Source organism: Apium graveolens, chromosome 2 (assembly GCF_009905375.1).
Source record: "Apium graveolens cultivar Ventura chromosome 2, ASM990537v1, whole genome shotgun sequence".
Taxonomy (NCBI): Eukaryota; Viridiplantae; Streptophyta; class Magnoliopsida; order Apiales; family Apiaceae; genus Apium; species Apium graveolens.
Window position 1 is genome coordinate 57018068 of NC_133648.1, and position 25671 is coordinate 57043738.

A 25671-nucleotide genomic window follows, 5' to 3' on the forward strand; every position below is an offset into this window, starting at 1 on the left:
GTGGTGCCATGAAATAAACAACTAACTCGTAACACCTATCCACTACCACTACAACCCACTCTAGTTGTATCATTAGAGCCTAGTTATATCGGTAAATGAACCGGAATAAAATTGTTTGTGAATCGAACTCGGCTCGTCCGAGATAAAATTTACATATATTATAAATAAAAAAATATTATGAATCACTTAAATATTTGTATGAATGAAAAAATATTATGAATCACTTATATCACTTAAATTTTCCTACTTGTCTGGCAGCCTTGATAGCCCTATGCAAGAGTGCCCCAGTAGGATATCAGTGCGGGGGCATGTCATCCAAGATTGGAGTGCCGCAGTTAAAACCCCTCTCAACATAGGCTTTCCAACAACGCTTAAGTAGGGATGGCAATCGGGTCGGATTGGGTATTGCAGAATCCATATCCAAACCCGAAAATATTATCCATACCCAAACCCGACCCGAACCCGAAAATACCCGAACCCGATCCATCGGATTTCGGATCAGATTCAGGTATACCCGAAATCCGAAGTTTTTTGAATTGGATATTCATATCCGAACCCGAAACCCAAACCCGAAACCCGAACCCGAAATCTGAAAATTTGTATAATTATTAATATTGCTAGTGCTTGGGATCGAATACGCGACTTGTAGAGAAAGAGTTTTAATGTGTCATCTTCAACCACTCCACCACATCATTAATTGTGTTATTATATGTTTTATAGGTAATATTTAAAAAATCAACTACATTGAAACCCAGTTTTAGATTTATTACTAAAATATATTTTGTTAACCTTATAAACCTTATCACACATTTAAATAATTGAATAATTATATTTCATTAAACTTTATAATTAGTTAATTTTTAACATAAATATAAAAATATATGTTCTAAAAATTATATAATAATATGTATAAGGTAAATTATAGAATATATATATATTATACAATATTATAATGTATAATATATAAAATTCTAATATTTTTTATAATTTATATTTATTAATTTATTTATTTAATAACTCAGATTTTTTTCGGATTTCGGGTTCGGATCGGGTTCGGATAGCATTTCGGATTTCAGATCGGGTTTTGGATCGGTATACCTAATATCCAAATCCAAATCCAAAATTTTTTTGGTTTAAAAATGAAATCGATATCCAAATCTAAATCCAAAAAATCGGGTTCGGTATATCCAAAATTTCAGGTTTCGGATCGGATATCCGTCAGATCGGATTATTTTGCCATCACTACGCTTAAGGCACATTAAGTCGACTTGTCAGGTAAATATTTATGCACACAACTAGCATTACAAGTAACACACACATCATTCTCTTCTCCGCAGCCATCATAAAATGATTTTATTGTTAAGTGAAATGGATCTTTTGCATTTAATTCCGTGAAAAATTCCATGCCAAAAAGATTCCATTTAATTTTCTCAAAACCTATATATTGAACAACCTTTTTATCCTTGTTATCACATTCTTCCTCGTGATTATCATTATCTTTTACTTTATCATCTTTCAAACAAGTTAACATGTATCTACAAATGAAAGTTATATATGTCCTCGATTACTAACTTATTATAGCAGGAAACAAATTAATAAGGAAATAAATGGCAAAAAAGAGAAGAAAAGAGCGGACTAACCAATCTAAACTTTGAAAATCGAAAAATTTGAAACATAACATTACATCAAATAAAGAAGAACAGTTACATGAAATTGTAAATCATACCATTGGAGGTAATGCTTGTTGAGGAGTTTATATATCAAACATGATTATAATACAACTCTGGTCGCGATCTTTAAGTTTTGATAAGGAGGAGTTTAAGCTCTAAGTATCAACAGAAATTTAACCTAGATATATTTCAAACTTTGAGCAATTGCATGATTTTAAAAATTATTAGAAGTTCCACACGAAAAAATGACTGCAATTTCAAAATCTAGTAATATATATTACTAAGTACCGTATAATCCGTGTGATGCACGAGCTTTTATTAATATATTTTTTTTCATTTTTTTCCATTACTTCGATGTTACTTATCCTTTAAATATTATTCGTTTTTATTTTTTATACTCCTTCCCCCCTCTTTCATCCTTATTACTATGATTTTTTATCCAAAAATTGTGTCTATCAAAGTAAATTATTAGTTTGTAATTTATATCATTAAAACATATTCAAATTTAAAGGTTTTTTTTGTTTTTTTATTTTTTGATAATTTTAAAGGTTTTTTAAGTTGATATAAGAATTTTAAATAATTACGTTAGTTAATCTAATTGTGTATCTATATAATTTAATCTTAAAAAAATTGAAAATCCTATCTTATTTTAACGAAGGATGTGTACTCAAACATATTAATTTACTTAATTGCTCTTGACAAATTATTTGTTGTATTTAATTTTTTGGAAGGTTGTAATAACTATTTGGAAGGTGTTAAAGAACCTATCAAGCGAAATCATATTTTGCTGAAAATACTATAGTATTAACTTATAACTCGTGCGATGCGATTAGGTGGTGTTTGGAAGTTAACTGTCTGGCATCAAATTAAGAAGATTTTAGGGTCTGTTATATCTGACAGGAAAAGTGCATTTATCGAAGGCAGATTATTAACAAACAATGCGTTGATAGCACTCGAAATTAATCATTATATGCAACGTAAGAGACAAGGGCGGACTGGAGTTGCAAGACTTAAATTGGATATTTCGAAGGCATATGATAGGCTAGAATGGAGCTTGTGCGAATATGATGGCGAAGTTTGGGTTTATTGGTGTATGGATTGATAGGATCATGCAGTTTATTAGTTCAGTGTCGTATAGTTTCTTGCATAATGGTGAAGAATCTAGCTGTGTTTTTCCTGAAAGAGGACTTCGTCTAGGAGACCCAATTTTGCCATATATTTACATTATGTGTGTGGAAGGGCTTAGTGCTATAATCAGGAGGGATGAGGAAGCAGAGCTGATACATGGGTGTCAAATTACGAGAGGAGCACCGAGTATATCACACTTATTATTTGCATATGATTGTTACTTATTTTTTAAGGCAACCAAGACTGAAGCACGCAATTTGAAAGGAATTTTACAATGATATGCTTAGATATCTAGACAGGTGATTAACTATAATAAGTCAAGCATTATTTTTTCCTCGAACACATGTCCAGAGGATCGTCAGGAGGTACAGGAACAACTTCAGGTCCGCGAGAATGAGAACCCAAGAAATTATTTGGGTTTACCTATGAGAGTTGGTCAAAATAAAAAAGCAGTGTTCGGGTTCCTGGTAGAGCGGGTTAGTTCTAAGTTACAAGCATGGGGAATGGGGAATATTTCTAAAGCTGGTAAGGTAACACTGCTTAAATCAACAGCACAAACTATACCAACATTTTGGATGAATCTGCTACTAATTTCCTCGGATGTATGTGATAGAATTGAAAAGAAGATGAATTCGTACTGGTGGGGGGGTCGATGGGAACATGTGAAATTCGATGGATTAGCTGGGAACGGTTATGGTAAGTGAAGGAATTGGGTGGGTTAGTATTTCAGAAATTGAAGGAGTTTAATGTGGTAATGTTAGCCAAGAAAGGTTGGAGATTAATAAATAACTCCAATCCACTAGTGGCTGCAATCATAAAGGCAAGGTACTTCGCGAATACCGATTTTTTAAATGCAGAATTGGGATCGAAATCCTAGTTTTATGTGGAGGAGTATCATTGAATCACAAGAGATAATAAAATGAGGGTGTAGGAAGAAAATAGGAGATGGTCGAGATACTAATATGTGGATGAGTCTGTGGTTACCATGTATAGAGAATGGTTTTCTTACGAGTAATGCTTATGTTAGTCTTTAGGTGCAACTGTCAATGGACTGATGATGGAGGGGCAAAAGAAATGGATATAGAGGTGCTGCATGATATTTGTAATGAATGTGATAGGAACTTGATACATCAAATTCATGTCCCTAGTAGAAATATTATGGATTTTTGGTACTGGTTGCTAGATGATAAGGGGGAACTCTCGGTTAAGAGTTGCTATAGACAGCTGAGGGGTGAGAGGGAGAGTCATGATAGAGGATTTTGGAATATATTGTGGAGCTTAAACCGACCAGGAAAGATAGTAAACTTTCTATGGAGGGTCTGTTGAAATGTGTTGCCTACAGCTATTGAGTTGATTAAAAAAGGTGTGTAGATTCAACAGATGTGTTTGTGGTGTTATTTGCAGGTTGAAGATACGGTACATACGTTGTTCTCCTTGTTATTTTGCTCGTGACTTGGTGTAGTACGGTAGGATTGAAGGAGGTGGTGAGGTCGAGGAGGGTATGAAGGGGTTTAGGTGCTCAGACATGTTTGCCATATAGTAACAGGGAACAATGTATTATGTTGGGTGTCATTAGTTGGAGCTTGTGGGTTAGACGGAATGAATGGGTGTGAATAAAAGAACTGTCAGTTTTTGGTGTTCGGTATATGGCTTTGAACCTGATGTGGGAGTGGAGAAATGTTAATGAAGGTGGGGTTGGAGGTATGAAGCTGAGAAACCATCGATGAAGAAATGGGGTCGACCACTTGAGGGTTGGATAAAAATCAATGTAGATGATATAGGTCAGGGTAATACAGAGAATTTAAGGAGTGGCTTGTGTAGCTCGTGATGACATTGGAAGATCTTGGGTGCTAAAATTCTAATTGTCGGGGGTACACACAGATTAGAGAGGCAGAAGCAGTGGAGACTTCGTGATGCATTATGTATGGGATAGAAAATGGAGACTATGAACTGCATTTTGAATTGAACACGAAACTGTGTGTGGAGGCCGTCTATAATAACAAGGAAAGATCGAACTTTCATAGTATTATAGATGATTGTGTACGTTTACTTCAATATTTTGAGAATGTGTTAGTTGTGCATGATTTCATACCGCCCAAAATAAGGAGATGGGTGATTATGAAGGCGGAAGAGAGATAATACAGTGAAATGCAGAAAAATAAAGGTAAAAAGACATAAATAACCTCATTATAATTAATATTAACTATGGTTAGATTTAACTCAGTGACATAGTTGGTCATTTGAATATTCATGTGTTATTTTGAAAGTGTAGAAACACATATATTCATTAGTAATAAGTTTTCATCCAATTGATTCTCAAATATCCTAGTGAATTTCAACAAAATGTCAACATTCAATTGGCTTCTAACATTTCAATTCATAATTCAACTGATGCTGCATGTGCTAAGAGTACTTTAATTTCATCTAAGGTACTCAATCTATCTATATAGTATGTAGTAATTTATCTTTCAATTTTCTCATTTCTAAGTTGTTCAATCTTCTCAAATTCCTGATCTGTTGAGTGGCCATGCTTTTGGTTTTGTCTCAGCATTTATATTAATAGATAGCTCAATTTGTTTTGTTTTTTTATTATTATTTTGTGACAATTAATACTTTGACGTCAATTTTCCAGAATATACCATCTGGTTCCAGCAGCAGGAGCAGGAGAGAGATGATTAATGTTCCAATCATCAATTCAGTGCAGGTATGTAGACTAGAATATGTCTGAAATTAAGGCACCGAGTGCACAGGTATGTAAAACTAGATCTATCTGAAATTTAGGCACTGAGTGCAGGTAATACTATGATCTGACACACGTGTATATTTTCCTTATGTTCTGTCCACTCCAAATCATAAATTAATAGTTAAATTCTAAATTTTTATTTTGATAAAGACATACTAATAAGATCTTAAGACAACTGGTTAAACATAATAAATCTAATAATTCTACAAATATATAATTTAATAAAAATTTATAATTAGATCGGTAGATTTTTATTTAGATAAAAAGATCGAAATATAAGATCTTAAGGCAACTTGTAAATATACTAATTTTTTAGTAAATCTAAAATTTATTTTGCTTGCGCCAGAAAATTACTATGAAACTAATTTGTGCTAATTAATTGTTGCTTTTTAATGTTGGTGACCTCAAATTTATGGATTTAATTGTTACTTATAAATTTATTTTAAAATAAAACAATGTATGGTATAGTTCTCCTTTTGGACAAAGTTGTTATATTTTACATATTTCTTGAAATATATATTATATAGTATATATTTACATTATGTGTATGGAGGGGTGTTAGTGCTATAATCATGAGGAATGAGGAAGCAGGGCTGATACATGGGTGTCGAATTGCGAGAGGAGCACCGAGTATATCACACTTATAATTTTCAGATGATTGGTGACTTATTTTTTAAGGCAACCAAGGCTGAAGTACGCAATTTAAAAAGGATTTTACAAACGATATGCTCATATATCTGGACAGGTGATTAACTATAATAAGTCAAGCATTACTTTTTCCTCGAACACATATTCGGGGATCGTCAAGAGGTACAGGAACAACTTCAGGTGCGCGAGAATGAGAACCCAGGTAATTATTTGGGTTTACCTATGAGAGTTGGTCAAAATAAAAAGATAGTGTTTGAGTTCCAAGTAGAACGGGTTAGTTATAAGTTACAAGCATGGGAATGGGGAATATTTCTAAAGCTGGTAAGGTAACACTGCTTAAATCAGCAGCACAAACTACACCAATATTTTGGATGAATCTGTTACTAATTTCCTCATATGTATTTGATAGAATTAAAAAGAAGATGAATTCGTACTGGTGGGGGGGGTCAATGGGAATATGATGGAATTCGATGGATGAGCTGGGACCGGTTATGTGAATTGAAGGAAGTGGGCGGGTTAGGATTTCGAAATTGAAGGAGTTTAATGTGGTAATGTTAGCCAAGCAAGGTTGGAGATTAATAAATAACTCCAATCCACTGGTGGCTGCAATCATGAAGGCAGGGTACTTCGTGAATACTGATTTTTTAAATGCAGAATTGGGATCGAATCCTAGTTTTATGTGGAGGAGTATCATGGAATCACATGAGATAATAAAATGAGGGTGTAGGCCAAAAATAAGAGATGGTCGAGATACTAATATGTGGACGAGTCTGTGGTTACCATTTATAGAGAATGGTTTTCTTACGAGTAATGTTTATGTTGGTCTTCAGGATGCAAACTGTCAGTTGACTTATGATGGAGGGGCAAAAGAAATGGGATATGGAGGTGTTGAATGATATTTATAATGAACATGATAGGAACTTGATACATCAGATTCATGTCCCTAGTAGAAATATTATGAATTCTTGGTACTGGTTGCTAAATGATAAAGGGGAATTCTCGGTTACGAGTTGCTATAGACAGCTGAGGGGTGAGAAGGAGAGTCAGGATAGAGGATTTTGGAAGAAATTGTAGAGCTTAAACCTACCAAGAAATATAGTAATTTTTCTGTGGAGAGTCTTTCAAAATGTGTTGCCTATAGCTAGTGAGTTGATTAAAAAGGGTGTGCAGGTTCAACAGATGTATTCGTGGTGTCATCTGCAGGTTGAAGATACGATACATATGATGTTCTCTTGTTGTTTTGCTCGTGACTTGTGGAGTATGGTGGGATTGAAGGAGGTGGTGAGAGTCGAGGAGGGTATGAAGGGGTTGCAGGTGCTCAAACATGTATTTCAATATTATAACAGGGAACAATATATTATGTTGGGTGTCATTAGTTAGAGCTTGTGGGTTAGACGGAATGAATGGGTATGGAATAAAAAGAACATGTCAGTTTTTGGTGTTCGGTCTATGGCTTTGAACCTGATGCGGGAATGGAAAAACATTAATGAAGGTGGGGTTGGAGGTATGAAGCTGAAGCAACCATCAACGAAAAAATGGGGTCGACCACTGAGGGTTGGATAAAATCAATGTAGATGTTGCAAGTCAGGGTAATACGGAGAATATAGGAGTGGCTTGTGTAGCTCGTGATGACAGTGGAAGATTCTTGGGTGCTAGAAGTTCTAATTGTCGGGGGTACACACAGGTTTGAGAGGCAGAAGCAGGGGACTTCGTGATGCATTAGTATGGATGCAAAAAAATGGAGAACTATGAACTGCATATTTGAATTGGACGCGAAACTGGTGGTGGAGGCCGTCTATAATAACAAGGGAAGATCAAACTATCATAGTATTATAGATGATTGTGTGAGTTTACTTCAACAGTTTGAGAATGTGTTAGTTGTGTATGAACATCAATCTGCGAATTATGTAGCTCATATGTTAGCTCGAGTTGCATTTTCTATGAGAGGTCATATGGAATGGTTTCATACTGTTCCAGAGTTGATTCATTGTAATCTGATTTCGGAAGAATATTTATATATATAAGTACGATTATTTCAAAAAAAATACTTTTTATCTATATGTTTACAATCATGAAATATTAGATTCGTTTCCAAACAGACTTATTATCAACATGTATGGTTGTTGCTTCTCTCTAAGGAAAATGAATTATCTTTAATAGTTCTCGTCAACCCCGGTGCATGACAAGCAATAAATATAGCAAATATGTACTCAGTTTCACAGGTTAAGAGGGTTACTTTTTGATGTTTCCAAAAAGTGTCTTCCATGAAAATTGAACCCACCGGTACTTTTACGATCATCAATATCTCCTTCCCAATCACTATCTCTATAACCATAAATTTTAAATCTTGTAGACGGAAAATAGGCAAGACCGTAGTTAAGGGTACCTTTGTTGTAGGGGAGAATCCTTTTTGGCACTTTTATATGTGTCACAATAGGTTCTTCCATATACCTACTAACGAGGCTAATACCATAACACGTAAATTTCTCACACTTTCAAGAAGGATTCTATAAATTGACGGAATTAAATTTCATAGTTGCATAAAACTTTGTTAGTTTAGTTCCACAAACAACTGGTGTACTTATGGGCTTGCAATTTTTAACCTAAGACTTTTAAAAATTTTCTCTATAGAACCTTTTTGAGAAACAAAAATATGATTTTCACTTTGATTCAACCAAAATATTAGAACATAAGACTAACATCAGTCATCATTGCCTCCTTGAATTCTTCCATCAATGGTGCATTATTTCTCGCGAATATTAAATCATCAACATATATATACAAACAAATATATCTTGAGGTTGTTCTATATAAAATTCTTCTTCTAAAATATATAATTAGGCTTATTTGACATCCACTTGAAAAATATTCTAATTATCCAGAGCTGCCACGAAAAATATTAAGCGAATGGTTTCTAAACGTGCAACAAGGACAAATATACCTCTTTATAGTCACAAAAGATTTTCAGTTTGGCAGAACATATTTTTAACTTGCAGAACATGCATGTTTTTCTTGTCAAACATAAATAATTTTTGACATATCTGATAAAAGAGTTATATTTATAAAACATAATTTGCAAAAATAATAAGTTCTTTAATGTTTTAAATGTTAAAATATATAATTTCCAAGATCTCCAAAAAAATAGTGGTTTTTCATGGAATTTAACTCTCTTTATATTGATATTAATTTATAATATCAAATAAAAAATGAGAAATGCGAAAGGTTTAAAACTTGGGGGAAGATGATAAAAAAATAGAGGTATTGGCATTCATATAATTAAGAAATAGTGAAGAAAAAGTATAAGTGAATGATACTGAAGAAATAGTTGGAAGAGAGAAAATAAGTAAATGGAAGTAGGTAGGATGGGAAAGATCCAAAATAAGCAAATGGGTAATTAATAAAGGGCGAACGGAGATAGATAGTAAGTGAAATGGGGAAATAGAGGTAGAAAAGACATAAATGACCTCAATTATAATTAATATTAACTATGGTTAAATTTAACTCAGGGGCATAGTTGGTCATTTGAATATTCAAGGGTTACTTTGAAATTATAGATTGATATGTGTAGAATCACCTATTTTCATGAGTAATAATTTTGTCCAATTGATTCACAAACATCCTAGTGAAATTTCAACAACTTTTCAACATCAATGGCTTCTAATATTTCAATTGATGCTGCCTGTGCTCGAAGTACTTTGGTTCCATCTAAGGTACTCAATCTAACTATATAGTGTAGTACTAATTTATCTTTCAATTTTTCTCATTTCTAAGCTGTTCAATCTTCTTAAATTCCTGATCTATTGAGTGGCCATGCTTTTGGTTTTGTCTCAGCATTTATTTGTGTTCTTTCTTTTTCAATATTACTAGATTGCTCAATTAATTAAATTAGTTTTTTCTGATTATTATTTGTGACAATTAATACTTTGACATCAAATTTCCAGAATATACCATCTGGTTCTAGCAGCAGGAGAGAGATGATTAATGCTCCAACCATCAATTCAGTGCAGGTATATAAGACTAGATCTGTCTGAAATTTAGGCACTGAGTGTAGGTAATACTATGATCTGACTGACTGTGATGTCTTCCACTCCAAATCACAAATTAATAGTTAAATCTTAAATTTTATTTTGATAAAGACATGAATCATAAGATTTTAAGACAACTTGTAAACATAATAAATCTAATAATTCTACAAATATATAATTTAATCAAAATTGATAATTAGATGGGTAAATTTTTATTTAGATAAAAGATCGAAACATAAGATCTTAAAGGCAACTTGTAAATATAATAATTTTTGTAATCTAAAATTTATTTTGCTTCATCAAAAAATTACTATGAAACTAATTTGTGCTAATTAATTATGTTTTTTAATGTGTTGACCTCAAATTTATGGATATAATTGTTACTTATAAATTTATTTTAAAATAAAATAATGTATGGTATAATTCTCCTTTTGGACAAAGTTGTTATATTTTACATATTTCTTGAGATATATATATATATATGGCAGAGACAACCAAAGGTGCCGCCACAACCAACCACCTTATCTGAGCATTATTGGTTTGACTATGAGCTCCCTGGAGATTATGTTCCGTTATGGATGACCAGGTACTTACAAGCTTATAAGTTATGAGCATCATCTAGTTTTGAATGAACGCTGCTATTAATTTACTGCATTGGTTTACTGATATTAATAATGACAATTTTGTACTAATTTACAGGTTACCAAGCTTGCCTCTCTGGGTCATGAGCACTGGCTTCCATTTGCTGAAAGACTCACAGGATGGAGAAAACAAGTGCGCACTCGTGTCAGTGGCGTTCGCGATCATGTAATTTTTTCGCAAACTTTTGACCATTGTTGATCTGAAATCTTTAATTGTTAACATTATCTTCTCATATGTGATGTTATATTTTCTTTTTATATACACAGTTCTATTACCATGGTGATAAAAGGTTCAGAACCTTTAAAGATGTCAAAAGGTACATCTATCTGGGCTATCCTCCTGTTGAGAACAACGGAGACAAACCGCTGGTAAGTATTATCATTGCATACTTGTCAAACACTCTCTTATTACTGTACAACTAGACAGTACACATGTCTAGGTAATTTCATCTATTTACATTTACATGAACTAATTGTTTTCAGGAAATGTTGGCCCTGCGGCAACCGGATCCGGAGGAGCGGTTAATAGCTATGGCTTGAGCTAGCCATGACTTGTCTGTGTGGTACCTGGTTCAAAATCTTTTAAACATTTTTCTGTTAGTTGCTATAAACTGGTGCAGCTGAATAAGTACTTTCCCTGGATGGTGTAACATATTATGGTTGCTTGAATTAATGGTTGTTTGTTAGAATAATTCATAATATATAAAACTGTGATTGAGGATTTACAATTGTTGGTATTAATGTTGGTTTTTTTATAACCTAGGTTTTTCTGATAATGAGTATAAGATTGTATGATGCCCTGAGGATAATAACTGTGCAATCCATTTCCGAATATTAGTTGCCTTTACGATATGAGTTTATTCTATATTTGGGTTTATAGAATAATATTAAAAAGAGTTTAATATTAGATCAAATTGTTCCAACTAATTTTTTGAGAATATGGAAGTTTTTATACCTTACCAACTTTTCTAAATAAAATATTAAAACTTTATTCAACTCAACAAGCTGTATAACCACATTTTTTAACACTAGACCATGATTGTAATTTTAAGATATCAAGCTTGAAAATTAAATTTTTTGATTATTCTTTTGGAGGAAATATGGTTAAGATTAGGGGTAATTTTTTTATGGGATTGGATTATGATTACAATTTTTTAAAAATAAGGACGACCATGCAATATTAATCAAGATGTTCTTTCCCTTTTTTCTATTAAATACAATGATCAAAACCTTATTTAACTCCTTCAAATAACAAGATACAATGTTTTCCTTCATATAAAAAAGATACATTGTTTTAAAATGGACGAAGAGAAGACACAATAGATATACAAGAAGTACCACATAATATGCACCCTACCCTGAGCGCACTCAAAGGTAGCGGCTACCGGTTCTCTACCATAAAAAAATAAATAAATAATTCAAAAAATTTGATTAAAAAAAAAAGATAACAAATGTGGTGCCATGAAATAAACAACTAACTCGTAACACCTATCCACTACCACTACAACCCACTCTAGTTGTATCATTAGAGCCTAGTTATATCGGTAAATGAACTGAAATAAATTGTTTGTTAATCGAACTCGGCTCGTCCGAGATAAAATTTATATATATTATAAATAAAAAAATATTATGAATCACTTAAATATTTGTATGAATGAAAAAATATTATGAATAACTTATATCACTTAAATTTTCCTACTAGTCTGGCAGCCTTGATAGCCCTATGCAAGAGTGCCCCAGTAGGATATCAGTGCGGGGGCATGTCGTCCATGGTTAGAGTGTCGCAGTTAAAACCCCTCTCAACACAGGCTTTCCAACAACGCTTAAGTAGGGATGGCAATCGGGTCGGATCGGGTATTGCAAAATCCATATCCAAACCCGAAAATATTATCCATACCCAAACCCGACCTGAACCCGAAAATACCCGAAAATGAATACCCGAACCCGATCCATCGGATTTTGGATCAGATTCGGGTATACCCGAAATCCGAAGTTTTTTGAATTGGATATTCATATCCGAACCCGAAATTCGAACCCGAAACCCGAACGCGAAAACCGAACCCGAAATCTGAAAATTTGTATAATTATTAATATTGCTAGTGCTTGGGATCGAACTACGCGACTTGTAGAGAATGAGTTTTAATGTGTCATCTTCAACCACTCCACCACATCATTAATTGTGTTATTATATGTTTTATAGGTAATATTTAAAAAATCAACTACATTGATACCCAGTTTTAGATTTATTACTAAAATATATTTGGTTAACCTTATAAACCTTATCACACATTTAAATGATTGAATAATTATATTTCATTAAACTTATAATTAGTTAATTTTTAACATAAATATAAAAATATATGTTCTAAAAATTATATAATAATATGTATAAGGTAAATTATAGAATATATATATTATACAATATTATAATGTATAATATATAAAATTCTAATATTTTTTATAATATATATATTTATTTATTTATTTATTTAATAACTCGGATTTTTTTCGGATTTCGGGTTCGGATCGGGTTCGGATAGCATTTCGGATTTCAGATCGGGTTTTGGATCGGTATACCTAATATCCAAATCCAAATCCAAATTTTTTGGGTTTAAAAATGAAATTCATATCCAAATCTAAATCCAAAAAATCGGGTTCGGTATATCCAAAATTTCAGGTTTCGGATCGGATATCGGTCACATCGGATTATTTTGCCATCACTACGCTTAAGGCACATTAAGTCGACTTTACCAATTAATTAGAGGACTACTACATGGGCTGAAACATTCCCTGCAACAAGTATTCCATGGCTTGTCCTCTGCAACTGTCTGGTAAATATTTATGCACACAACTAGCATTATGAGTAACACACACATCATTCTCTTCTCCGCAGCCATCATAAAACGATTTTATTGTTAAGTGAAATGGATATTTTGCATTTAATTCTGTGAAAAATTCCATGCCAAAAAGATTCCATTTAATTTTCTCAAAACCTATATATTGAACAACCTTTTTATCCTTGTTATCACATTCTTCCTCATGATTATCATTATCTTTTACTTTATCATCTTTCAAACAAGTTAACATGTATCTACAAATGAAAGTTATATATGTCCTCGATTACTAACTTATTATAGCAGGAAACAAATTAATAAGGAAATAAATGGCAAAAAAGAGAAGAAAAGAGCGGACTAACCAATCTAAACTTTGAAAATCAAAAAATTTGAAACATAACATTACATCAAATAAAGAAGAACAGTTACATGAAATTGTAAATCATACCATTGGAGGTAATGCTTGTTGAGGAGTTTATATATCAAACTTGATTATAATACAACTCTGGTCGCGATCTTTAAGTTTTGATAAGGAGGAGTTTAAGCTCTAAGTATCAACGGAAATTTAACCTAGATATATTTCAAACTTTGAGCAATTGCATGATTTTAAAAATTATTAAAAGTTCCACACGAAAAAATGACTGTAATTTCAAAATCTAGTAATATATATTACTAAGTACCGTATAATCCGTGTGATGCACGAGCTTTTATTAATATTTTTTTTTTCATTTTTTTCCATTACTTCGATGTTATTTATCCTTTAAATATTATTCGTTTTTATTTTTTATACTCCTTCCCCCCTCTTTTCATCCTTTATTACTATGATTTTTTATCCAAAAATTGTGTATATCAAAGTAAATTATTAGTTTGTAATTTATATTATTAAAACATATTCAAATTTAAAGGTTTTTTTGTTTTTTTATTTTTTAATAATTTAAAGGTTTTTTAAGTTGATATAAGAATTTTAAATAATTACGTTAGTTAATCTAATTGTGTATCTATATAATTTAATCTTAAAAAAATTGAAAATCCTATCTTATTTTAACGAAGGATGTGTACTCAAACATATTAATTTACTTAATTGCTCTTGACAAATTATTTGTTGTATTTAATTTTTTGGAAGGTTGTAATAACTATTTTGGAAGGTGTTAAAGAACCTATCAAGCGAAATCATATTTTGCTGAAAATACTATAGTATTAACTTATAAATCGTGCGATGCGATAGGTGGTGTTTGGAAGTCAACTTTCTGGCATCAAATTAAGAAGATTTTAAGGTCTGTTATATCTGACAGGAAAAGTGCATTTATCGAAGGCAGATTATTAACAAATAATGCGTTGATAGCACTCGAAATTAATCATTATATGCAACGTAAGAGACAAGGGCGGACTGGAGTTGCAGGACTTAAATTGGATATTTCGAAGGCATATGATAGGCTAGAATGGAGCTTTGTGCGGAATATGATGGCGAAGTTTGGGTTTATTGGTGTATGGATTGATAGGATCATGCAGTTTATTAGTTCAGTGTCGTATAGTTTCTTGCATAATGGTGAAGAATCTGGCTGTGTTTTTCTTGAAAGAGGACTTCGTCTAGGAGACCCAATTTCGCCATATATTTACATTATGTGTGTGGAAGGGCTTAGTGCTATAATCAGGAGGGATGAGGAAGCAGAGCTGATACATGGGTGTCAAATTGCGAGAGGAGCACCGAGTATATCACACTTATTATTTGCATATGATTGTTACTTATTTTTTAAGGCAACCAAGACTGAAGCACGCAATTTGAAAGGAATTTTACAATGATATGCTTAGATATCTAGACAGGTGATTAACTATAATAAGTCAAGCATTACTTTTTCCTCGAACACATGTCCAGAGGATCGTCAGGAGGTACAGGAACAACTTCGGGTGCGCGAGAATGAGAACCCAGGAAATTATTTGGGTTTACCTATGAGAGTTGGTCAAAATAAAAAAGCAGTGTTCGGGTTCCTGGTAGAGCGGGTTAGTTCTAAGTTACAAGCATGGGGAATGGGGAATATTTCTAAAGCTGGTAAGGTAACACTGCTTAAATCAACAGCACAAACTATACCAATATTTTGGATGAATCTGCTACTAATTTCCTCGGATGTATGTGATAGAATTGAAAAGAAGATGAATTCGTACTGGTGGGGGGTCGACGGGAACATGGTGAAATTCGATGGATTAGCTGGGAACGGTTATGGTAAGTGAAGGAAGTGGGTGGGTTAGTATTTCATAAATTGAAGGAGTTTAATGTGGTAATGTTAGCCAAGAAAGGTTGTAGATTAATAAATAACTCCAATCCACTAGTGGCTGCAATCATAAAGGCAAGGTACTTCGCGAATACTGATTTTTTAAATGCAGAATTGGGATCGAATCCTAGTTTTATGTGGAGGAGTATCATTGAATCACAAGAGATAATAAAATGAGGGTGTAGGAGAAAAATAGGAGATGGTCGAGATACTAATATATGGATGAGTCTGTGGTTACCATGTATAGAGAATGGTTTTCTTATGAGTAATGCTTATGTTAGTCTTCAGGATGCAACTTTCAATGGACTGATGATGGAGGGGCAAAAGAAATGGGATATAGAGGTGCTGCATGATATTTGTAATGAATGTGATAGGAACTTGATACATCAGATTCATGTCCCTAGTAGAAATATTATGGATTTTTGGTACTGGTTGCTAGATGATAAGGGGGAACTCTCGGTTAAGAGTTGCTATAGACAGCTGAGGGGTGAGAGGGAGAGTCATGATAGAGGATTTTGGAATAAATTGTGGAGCTTAAACCGACCAGGAAATATAGTAAACTTTCTATGGAGGGTCTGTTGAAATGTGTTGCCTACAGCTATTGAGTTGATTAAAAAAGGTGTGTAGGTTTAACAGATGTGTTCGTGGTGTCATTTGCAGGTTGAAGATACGGTACATACGTTGTTCTCTTGTTATTTTGCTCGTGACTTGTGTAGTACGGTAGGATTGAAGGAGGTGGTGAGAGTCGAGGAGGGTATGAAGGGGTTGTAGGTGCTCAGACATGTATTTCAATATAGTAACAGGGAACAATGTATTATGTTGGGTGTCATTAGTTGGAGCTTGTGGGTTAGACGGAATGAATGGGTATGGAATAAAAAGAACATGTCAGTTTTTGGTGTTCGGTATATGGCATTGAACCTGATGTGGGAGTGGAGAAATGTTAATGAAGGTGGGGTTGGAGGTATGAAGCTGAAGCAACCATCGATGAAGAAATGGGGTCGACCACTTGAGGGTTGGATAAAAATCAATGTAGATGATATAGGTCAGGGTAATACAGAGAATATAGGAGTGGTTTGTGTAGCTCGTGATGACATTGGAAGATTCTTGGGTGCTAAAATTTCTAATTGTCGGGGGTACACACAGATTAGAGAGGCAGAAGCAGTGGGACTTCGTGATGCATTAGTATGGATAGAAAAATGGAGAACTACGAACTGCATTTTTGAATTGAACGCGAAACTGGTGGTGGAGGCCGTCTATAATAACAAGGAAAGATCGAACTTTCATAGTATTATAGATGATTGTGTAAGTTTACTTCAATATTTTGAGAATGTGTTAGTTGTGCATGATTTCATACCGCCCAAAATAAGGAGATGGGTGATTAATGAAGGGCGAAGAGAGATAATAAGTGAAATGGAAAAATAAAGGTAAAAAGACATAAATGACCTTCATTATAATTAATATTAACTATGGTTAGATTTAACTCAGTGGCATAGTTGGTCATTTGAATATTCATGTGTTATTTTGAAAGTGTAGAAACACATATATTCATTAGTAATAAGTTTCTCCAATTGATTCATCAAATATCCTAGTGAAATTTCAACAAAATGTCAACATCAATGGCTTCTAACATTTCAATTCATAATTCAACTGATGCTGCCTGTGCTAAGAGTACTTTGATTTCATCTAAGGTACTCAATCTATCTATATAGTATAGTAGTAATTTATCTTTCAATTTTTCTCAATTCTAAGTTGTTCAATCTTCTCAAATTCCTGATCTGTTGAGTGGCCATGCTTTTGGTTTTGTCTCAGCATTTATATTAATAGATAGCTCAATTAGTTTTGTTTTTTTATTATTATTTGTGACAATTAATACTTTGACATCAATTTTCCAGAATATACCATCTGGTTCCAGCAGCAGGAGCAGGAGAGAGATGATTAATGCTCCAACCATCAATTCAGTGCAGGTATGTAAGACTAGATATGTCTGAAATTAAGGCACCGAGTGCACAGGTATGTAAAACTAGATCTATCTGAAATTTAGGCATTGAGTGCAGGTAATACTATGATCTGACACACGTGTATATTTTCCTTATGTTCTGTCCACTCCAAATCACAAATTAATAGTTAAATTCTAAATTTTTATTTTGATAAAGACATACTAATAAGATCTTAAGATAACTGGTAAACATAATAAATCTAATAATTCTACAAATATATAATTTAACAAAAATTTATAATTAGATCGGTAGATTTTTATTTAGATAAAAGATCGAAATATAAGATCTTAAGGCAACTTGTAAATATAATATTTTTTAGTAAATCTAAAATTTATTTTGCTTCGCCATAAAATTACTATGAAACTAATTTGTGCTAATTAATTATGCTTTTTAATGTGTTGACCTCAAATTTATGGATTTAATTGTTACTTATAAATTTATTTTAAAATAAAACAATGTATGGTATAGTTCTCCTTTTGGACAAAGTTGTTATATTTTACATATTTCTTGAAATATATATATATATATATATATATATATTTATATTATGTGTATGGAGGGGTTTAGTGCTATAATCATGAGGAATGAGGAAGCAGGGCTGATACATGGGTGTCGAATTGCGAGAGGAGCACCGAGTATATCACACTTATAATTTTCAGATGATTGGTACTTATTTTTTAAGGCAACCAAGGCTGAAGTACGCAATTTAAAAAGGATTTTACAACGATATGCTCATATATCTGGACAGGTGATTAACTATAATAAGTCAAGCATTACTTTTTCCTCGAACACATATTCGGGGGATCGTCAAGAGGTACAGGAACAACTTCAGGTGCGCGAGAATGAGAACCCATGGAATTATTTGGGTTTACCTATGAGAGTTGGTCAAAATAAAAAGGTAGTATTTGAGTTCCAAGTAGAACGGGTTAGTTATAAGTTACAAGCATAGGGAATGGGGAATATTTCTAAAGCTGGTAAGGTAACACTGCTTAAATCAGCAGCACAATCTACACCAACATTTTGGATGAATCTGTTACTAATTTCCTCATATGTATTTGATAGAATTAAAAAGAAGATGAATTCGTACTGGTGGGGGGGTCAATGGGAATATGGTGGAATTCGATGGATGAGCTGGGACCGGTTATGTGAATTGAAGGAAGTGGGCGGGTTAGGATTTCGGAAATTGAAGGAGTTTAATGTGGTAATGTTAGCCAAGCAAGGTTGGAGATTAATAAATAACTCCAATCCACTGGTGGTTGCAATCATGAAGGCAGGGTACTTCGTGAATACTGATTTTTTAAATGCAGAATTGGGATCGAATCCTAGTTTTATGTGGAGGAGTATCATGGAATCACATGAGATAATAAAATGAGGGTGTAGGCCAAAAATAAGAGATGGTTGAGATACTAATATGTGGACGAGTCTGTGATTACCATTTATAAAGAATGGTTTTCTTACGAGTAATGTTTATGTTGGTCTTCAGGATGCAACTGTCAGTTGACTGATGATGGAGGGGCAAAAGAAATGGGATATGGAGGTGTTGAATGATATTTGTAATGAACGTGATAAGAACTTGATACATCAGATTCATGTCCCTAGTAGAAATATTATGAATTCTTGGTACTGGTTGCTAAATGATAAAGGGGAATTCTCGGTTACGAGTTGCTATAGACAGCTGAGGGGTGAGAAGGAGAGTCGGGATAGAGGATTTTGGAAGAAATTGTGGAGCTTAAACCTACCAGGAAATATAGTAAATTTTCTATGGATAGTCTTTCAAAATGTGTTGCCTATAGTTAGTGAGTTGATTAAAAAGGGTGTGCAGATTCAACAGATGTATTCGTGGTGTCATCTGCAGGTTGAAGATACGATACATATGATGTTGTCTTGTTGTTTTGCTCGTGACTTGTAGAGTATGGTGGGATTGAAGGAGGTGGTGAGAGTCGAGGAGGGTATGAAGGGGTTGCAGGTGCTCAAACATGCATTTCAATATTATAACAGGGAACAATATATTATGTTGGGTGTCATTAGTTAGAGCTTGTGGGTTAGACGGAATGAATGGGTATGGAATAAAAAGAACATATCAGTTTTTGGTGTTCGGTCTATGGCTTTGAACCTGATGCGGGAATGGAAAAACGTTAATGAAGGTGGGGTTGGAGGTATGAAGCTGAAGCAACCATCATCGAAGAAATGGGGTCGACCACTGAGGGTTGGATAAAATCAATGTAGATGTTGCAAGTCAGGGTAATAAGGAGAATATAGGAGTGGCTTGTGTAGCTCGTGATGACAGTGGAAGATTCTTGGGTGCTAGAAGTTCTAATTGTCGGGGGTACACACAGGTTTGAGAGGCAGAAGCAGGGGGACTTCGTGATGCATTAGTATGGATGCAAAAAAATGGAGAACTATAAACTGCAAATTTGAATTGGACGTGAAACTGGTGGAGGAGGCCGTCTATAATAAGGGAAGATCGAACTTTCATAGTATTATAGATGATTGTGTGAGTTTACTTCAACAGTTTGAGAATGTGTTAGTTGTGTATGAACATCAATCTGCGAATTATGTAGCTCATATATTAGCTCGAGTTGCATTTTCTATGAGAGGTCATATGGAATGGTTTCATACTGTTCCAGAGTTCATTCATTGTAATCTGATTTCGGAAGAATATTTATATATATAAGTACGATTATTTCAAAAAAAATACTTTTTATCTATATATTTACAATCATGAAATATTAGATTCGTTTCCAAACAGACTTATTATCGACATATATGGTTGTTGCTTCTCTCTAAGGAAAATGAATTATCTTTAATAGTCTCGTCAACCCCGGTGCATGACAAGCAATAAATATAGCAAATATGTACTCAGTTTCACAGGTTAAGAGGGTTACTTTTTGATGTTTCCAAAAAAGTGTCTTCCATGAAAAATTTGAACCCACCGGTACTTTTACGATCATCAATATCTCCTTCCCAATCACTATCTCTATAACCATAAATTTGAAATCTTGTAGACGGAAAATAGGCAAGACCGTAGTTAAGGGTACCTTTGTTGTAGGGGAGAATCCTTTTTGGCACTTTTATATGTGTCACAATAGGTTCTTCCATATACCTACTAACGAGGCTAATACCATAACACGTAAATTTCTCACACTTTCAAGAAGGATTCTATAAATTGACGGATTAAATTTCATAGTTGCATAAAACTTTGTTAGTTTAGTTCCACAAACAACTGGTGTACTTATGGGCTTGCAATTTTTAACCTGAGACTTTTAAAAAAATTCTCTATAGAACCTTTTTGAGAAACAAAAATATGATTTTCACTTTGATTCAACCAAAATATTAGAACATAAGACTAACATCAGTCATCATTGCCTCCTTGAATTCTTCCATCAATGGTGCATTATTTCTCGCGAATATTAAATCATCAACATATATATACAAACAAATATATCTTGAGGTTGTTCTATATAAAATTCTTCTTCTAAAATATATAATTAGGCTTATTTGACATCCACTTGAAAAATATTCTAATTATCCAGAGCTGCCACGAAAAATATTAAGCGAATGGTTTCTACACGTGCAACAAGGACAAATATACCTCTTTATAGTCACAAAAGATTTTCAGTTTGCAGAACATATTTTTAACTTGCAGAACATGCATGTTTTTCTTGTCAAACATAAATAATTTTCGACATATCTGATAAAAGAGTTATATTTATAAAATATAATTCGCAAAAATAATAAGTTCTTTAATATTTTAAATGTTAAAATATATAATCTCCAAGATCTCCAAAAAAATAGTGGTTTTTCATGGAATTTAACTCTCTTTATATTGATATTAATTTATAATATCAAATAAAAAATGAGAAATGCCAAAGGTTAAAACTTGGGGGAAGATGATAAAAAAATAGAGGTACTGGCATTCATATAATTAAGAAATAGTGAAGAAAAAGTATAAGTGAATGATACTGAAGAAATAGTTGGAAGAGAGAAAATAAGTAAATGGAAGTAGGTAGGATGGGAAAGATCCAAAATAAGCAAATGGGTAATTAATAAAGGGCGAAGGGAGATAGATAGTGAGTGAAATGGGGAAATAGAGGTAGAAAAGACATAAATGACCTCAATTATAATTAATATTAACTATGATTAAATTTAACTCAGGGGCATAGTTGGTCATTTGAATATTCAAGGGTTACTTTGAAATTATAGATTGATATGTGTAGAAACACCTATTTTCATGAGTAATAATTTTGTCCAATTGATTCATCAAATATCCTAGTGAAATTTCAACAACTTTTCAACATCAATGGCTTCTAATATTTCAATTGATGCTGCCTGTGCTGGAAGTACTTTGGTTCCATCTAAGGTACTCAATCTAACTATATAGTGTAGTACTAATTTATCTTTCAATTTTTCTCATTTCTAAGCTGTTCAATCTTCTTAAATTCCTGATCTATTGAGTGGCCATTACTAGATTGCTCAATTAATTAGTTTTTCTGATTATTATTTGTGACAATTAATACTTTGACATCAAATTTCCAGAATATACCATCTGGTTCTAGCAGCAGGAGAGACATGATTAATGCTCCAACCATCAATTCAGTGCAGGTATATAAGATTAGATCTGTCTGAAATTTAGGCACTGAATGTAGGTAATACTATGATCTGACTGACTGTGATGTCTTCCACTCCAAATCACAAATTAATAGTTAAATCTTAAATTTTTATTTTGATAAAGACATGAATCATAAGATTTTAAGACAACTTGTAAACATAATAAATCTAATAATTCTACAAATATATAATTTAATCAAAATTGATAATTAGATGGGTAAATTTTTATTTAGATAAAAGATCGAAACATAAGATCTTAAAGGCAACTTGTAAATATAATAATTTTTTGTAATCTAAAATTTATTTTGCTTCATCAAAAAAATTACTATGAAACTAATTTGTGCTAATTAATTATGTTTTTTAATGTGTTGACCTCAAATTTATGGATATAATTGTTACTTATAAATTTATTTTAAAATAAAATAATGTATGGTATAGTTCTCCTTTTGGACAAAGTTGTTATATTTTACATATTTCTTGAGATATATATATATATATATATCGCAGATACAACCAAAGGTGCCGCCACAACCAACCACCTTATCTGAGCATTATTGGTTTGACTATGAGCTCCCTGGAGATTATGTTCCGTTTATGGATGACCAGGTACTTACAAGCTTATAAGTTATGAGCATCATCTAGTTTTGAATGAACGCTGCTATTAATTTACTGCATAGGTTTACTGATATTAACAATGACAATTTTGTACTAATTTACAGGTTACCAAGCTTGCCTCTCTGGGTCATGAGCACTGGCTTCCATTTGCTGAAAGACTCACAGGATGGAGAAAACAAGTGCGCACTCGTGTCAGTGGCGTTCGCGATCATGTAATTTTTTCGCAAACTTTTGACCATTGTTGATCTGAAATCTTTAATTATTAACATTATCTTCTCATATGTGATGTTATATTTTCTTTTTATATACACAGTTCTATTACCATGGTGATAAAAGGTTCAGAACCTTTAAAGATGTCAAAAGGTACATCTATCTGGGCTATCCTCCTGTTGAGAACAATGGAGACAAACCGCTGGTAAGTATTATCATTGCATACTTGTCAAACACTCTCTTATTACTGTACAACTAGACAGTACACATGTCTAGGTAATTTCATCTATTTACATTTACATGAACTAATTGTTTTCAGGAAATGTTGGCCCTGCGGCAACCGGATCCGGAGGAGCGGTTAATAGCTATGGCTTGAGCTAGCCATGACTTGTCTGTGTGGTACCTGGTTCAAAATCTTTTAAACATTTTTCTGTTAGTTGCTATAAACTGGTGCAGCTGAATAAGTACTTTCCCTAGATGGTGTAACATATTATGGTTGCTTGAATTAATGGTTGTTTGTTAGAATAATTCATAATATATAAAACTGTGATTGAGGATTTACAGTTGATGGTATTAATGTTGGTTTTTTTGATAATAAGTATATATAAGATTAGGGCTTTCCTCTACCACAAGTGCCACCGTCTCTGTTTCCAGTCCTCTCACCCCCAATTATTTAATTTAAATATTTGGTGTTGGTGTGGTATTGTTATTGGTTGCATTTGTTGTTGTCAATTGTAATTTGTTGTTGTCAATCGTATCTTGAGGAAAAGTGTTAATTTGATTAGCTAGCAGCTGAAATTTCTTTTTTGCTCTTGTATGGAGAAGTTTGGTTCTGAACAATATTATAATACCCACTTTTTTACATTGTTATTTCTTTGAAGCAACTCTTGGCTCTGGATGCCAAGTACACAGTTAATTTCATGCAAGTAAAATATAGTGTCAATTTTTGCATGTCTTAATTGGATATTTTTAAATTAGAACTCTTTCTTGGTCTAAAATTAAAGTTTCTGAAAAAATCAACCTCTACAAGCATAAAATCACCCTTGCTTGTTTTTTGTGAGAGTGGATATATATATACTCTCCTAGTTAGTACTTCATGATCACCTTATTACATACAAAGGTTAAATATGAAGTATTGTGTAAATTATCACTTGTTATTTATCATAAATACAATTATGAAGTATATCTATGTATAAATTATAGTAAGTTGCTTGCACCAAATCCTAACAAATAATCATAAATAAAATAGTATTAGTTCTGCATGCACTATGAACTTCCTCAAAGTCTTATTGTTCTACCTTACATTTAACAAATATTACTTTGTCAAAAAAAAACAAATATTACTTACATGCAAAGTTATTTTCCCCTCACTATCTGTCATGTTTCATTACCTGATTATTCATTATCAGATGATAGGCTCTATTAATCTGATTGATTCTATATTAACAGTTTTTATGGTATTGTTGTTAACTTGTGCACCTTGTGATGTTTACCTGATGAGATGATTTTAATATGAACATGATTAATACCAAAAAAACTACAAATGAATGTCATCTGAGACAAACTGCAGAAAAATGTTTCATATAAATGCAAAATTTGTTGCAAAAAATTGCAAAATGTTGCTGAAGAAAAATGTACTGCAGGTGACTAAGGAGTTTAGTGCTGAACTCTGCAGAAAAATGAACAATTTTGCAGCAAAAAAAACACCAAAAACTAAAGCAGAAAAATGGAAAAACAATGTAAAATTTAGTGCAAAAATATGCAGAAATAACTGTATCTATAGTTGTTTTCAGCTTTTCTGGAAATGTTACGGTGTTTAAACCACCATAAAAAACATCATGCACAATGTATTAGAAATTATATTATAAAACTTTGGCAGCAAAATCTTTTTTACCCAAGTAGAACTAACTAAACGCTAAGTTTGAATGTTTGTTATAAACTGGTGAGGTTTAACTTCAAGAATTTATACCGAGCATGTCAAAATTACTAGCCAAGATTTAACCTCAAGAAGCCAAAAATTGTAAGAAATTTTAATAAAACTTATACTAGATGGTTTAATTTTTAATTTTTGTTTAGCTGAGTAACATTGTATTTTTTGTATGACCTCAATAGAATAATATTATTATAGGAATTTGAATAATTTTATTTTGAAAATTAATACTAGTACAATTAAAAATTGGCATGGGGTCGTTCAAAGGTTTTTGCAGAACATTTAGCAACACTTGCTATTTGTAAAAAGAATAATAGGGGCTATTGTTCATTCACCTTAGGTGCTTTTTCAAGAA

General features: G+C 32.8%; 2 protein-coding genes and 1 long non-coding RNA gene across 4 annotated transcripts; all 3 read left to right on the forward strand.

The window, feature by feature from the left end:
• The first annotated feature begins 2737 nt into the window (after window positions 1-2737).
• Window positions 2738-7879, forward strand: LOC141689871 (uncharacterized). The gene is made up of 8 exons (XM_074494375.1): window positions 2738-2984; window positions 3150-3494; window positions 3826-4115; window positions 4203-4214; window positions 5431-5502; window positions 7393-7503; window positions 7612-7693; window positions 7764-7879. Exons 1-8 carry the CDS (start codon window positions 2738-2740, stop codon window positions 7877-7879), a joined length of 1275 nt encoding a protein of 424 aa, XP_074350476.1.
• A 1921-nt stretch (window positions 7880-9800) lies between these two features.
• LOC141705949 (uncharacterized) lies at window positions 9801-23877 on the forward strand. 2 transcript variants are annotated; one of them, XM_074508807.1, is made up of 7 exons: window positions 9801-9899; window positions 10131-10196; window positions 10703-10741; window positions 23097-23167; window positions 23281-23388; window positions 23490-23591; window positions 23706-23874. In XM_074508807.1, exons 1-7 carry the CDS (start codon window positions 9840-9842, stop codon window positions 23746-23748), a joined length of 489 nt encoding a protein of 162 aa, XP_074364908.1. In that variant the 5' UTR covers window positions 9801-9839; the 3' UTR covers window positions 23749-23874. The 2 variants fall into 2 exon arrangements, with proteins under 2 accessions (XP_074364908.1, XP_074364907.1); XM_074508806.1 differs by lacking the exons at window positions 9801-9899; window positions 10131-10196; window positions 10703-10741 and adding exons at window positions 22190-22313; window positions 22490-22555 and having other exon boundaries at window positions 23069-23167; window positions 23706-23877.
• LOC141705948 (uncharacterized) lies at window positions 10834-11559 on the forward strand. The gene is made up of 3 exons (XR_012568543.1): window positions 10834-11021; window positions 11123-11224; window positions 11339-11559. It is a non-coding gene; the product is annotated as an uncharacterized LOC141705948 (long non-coding RNA).
• Window positions 23878-25671: the final 1794 nt, after the last annotated feature.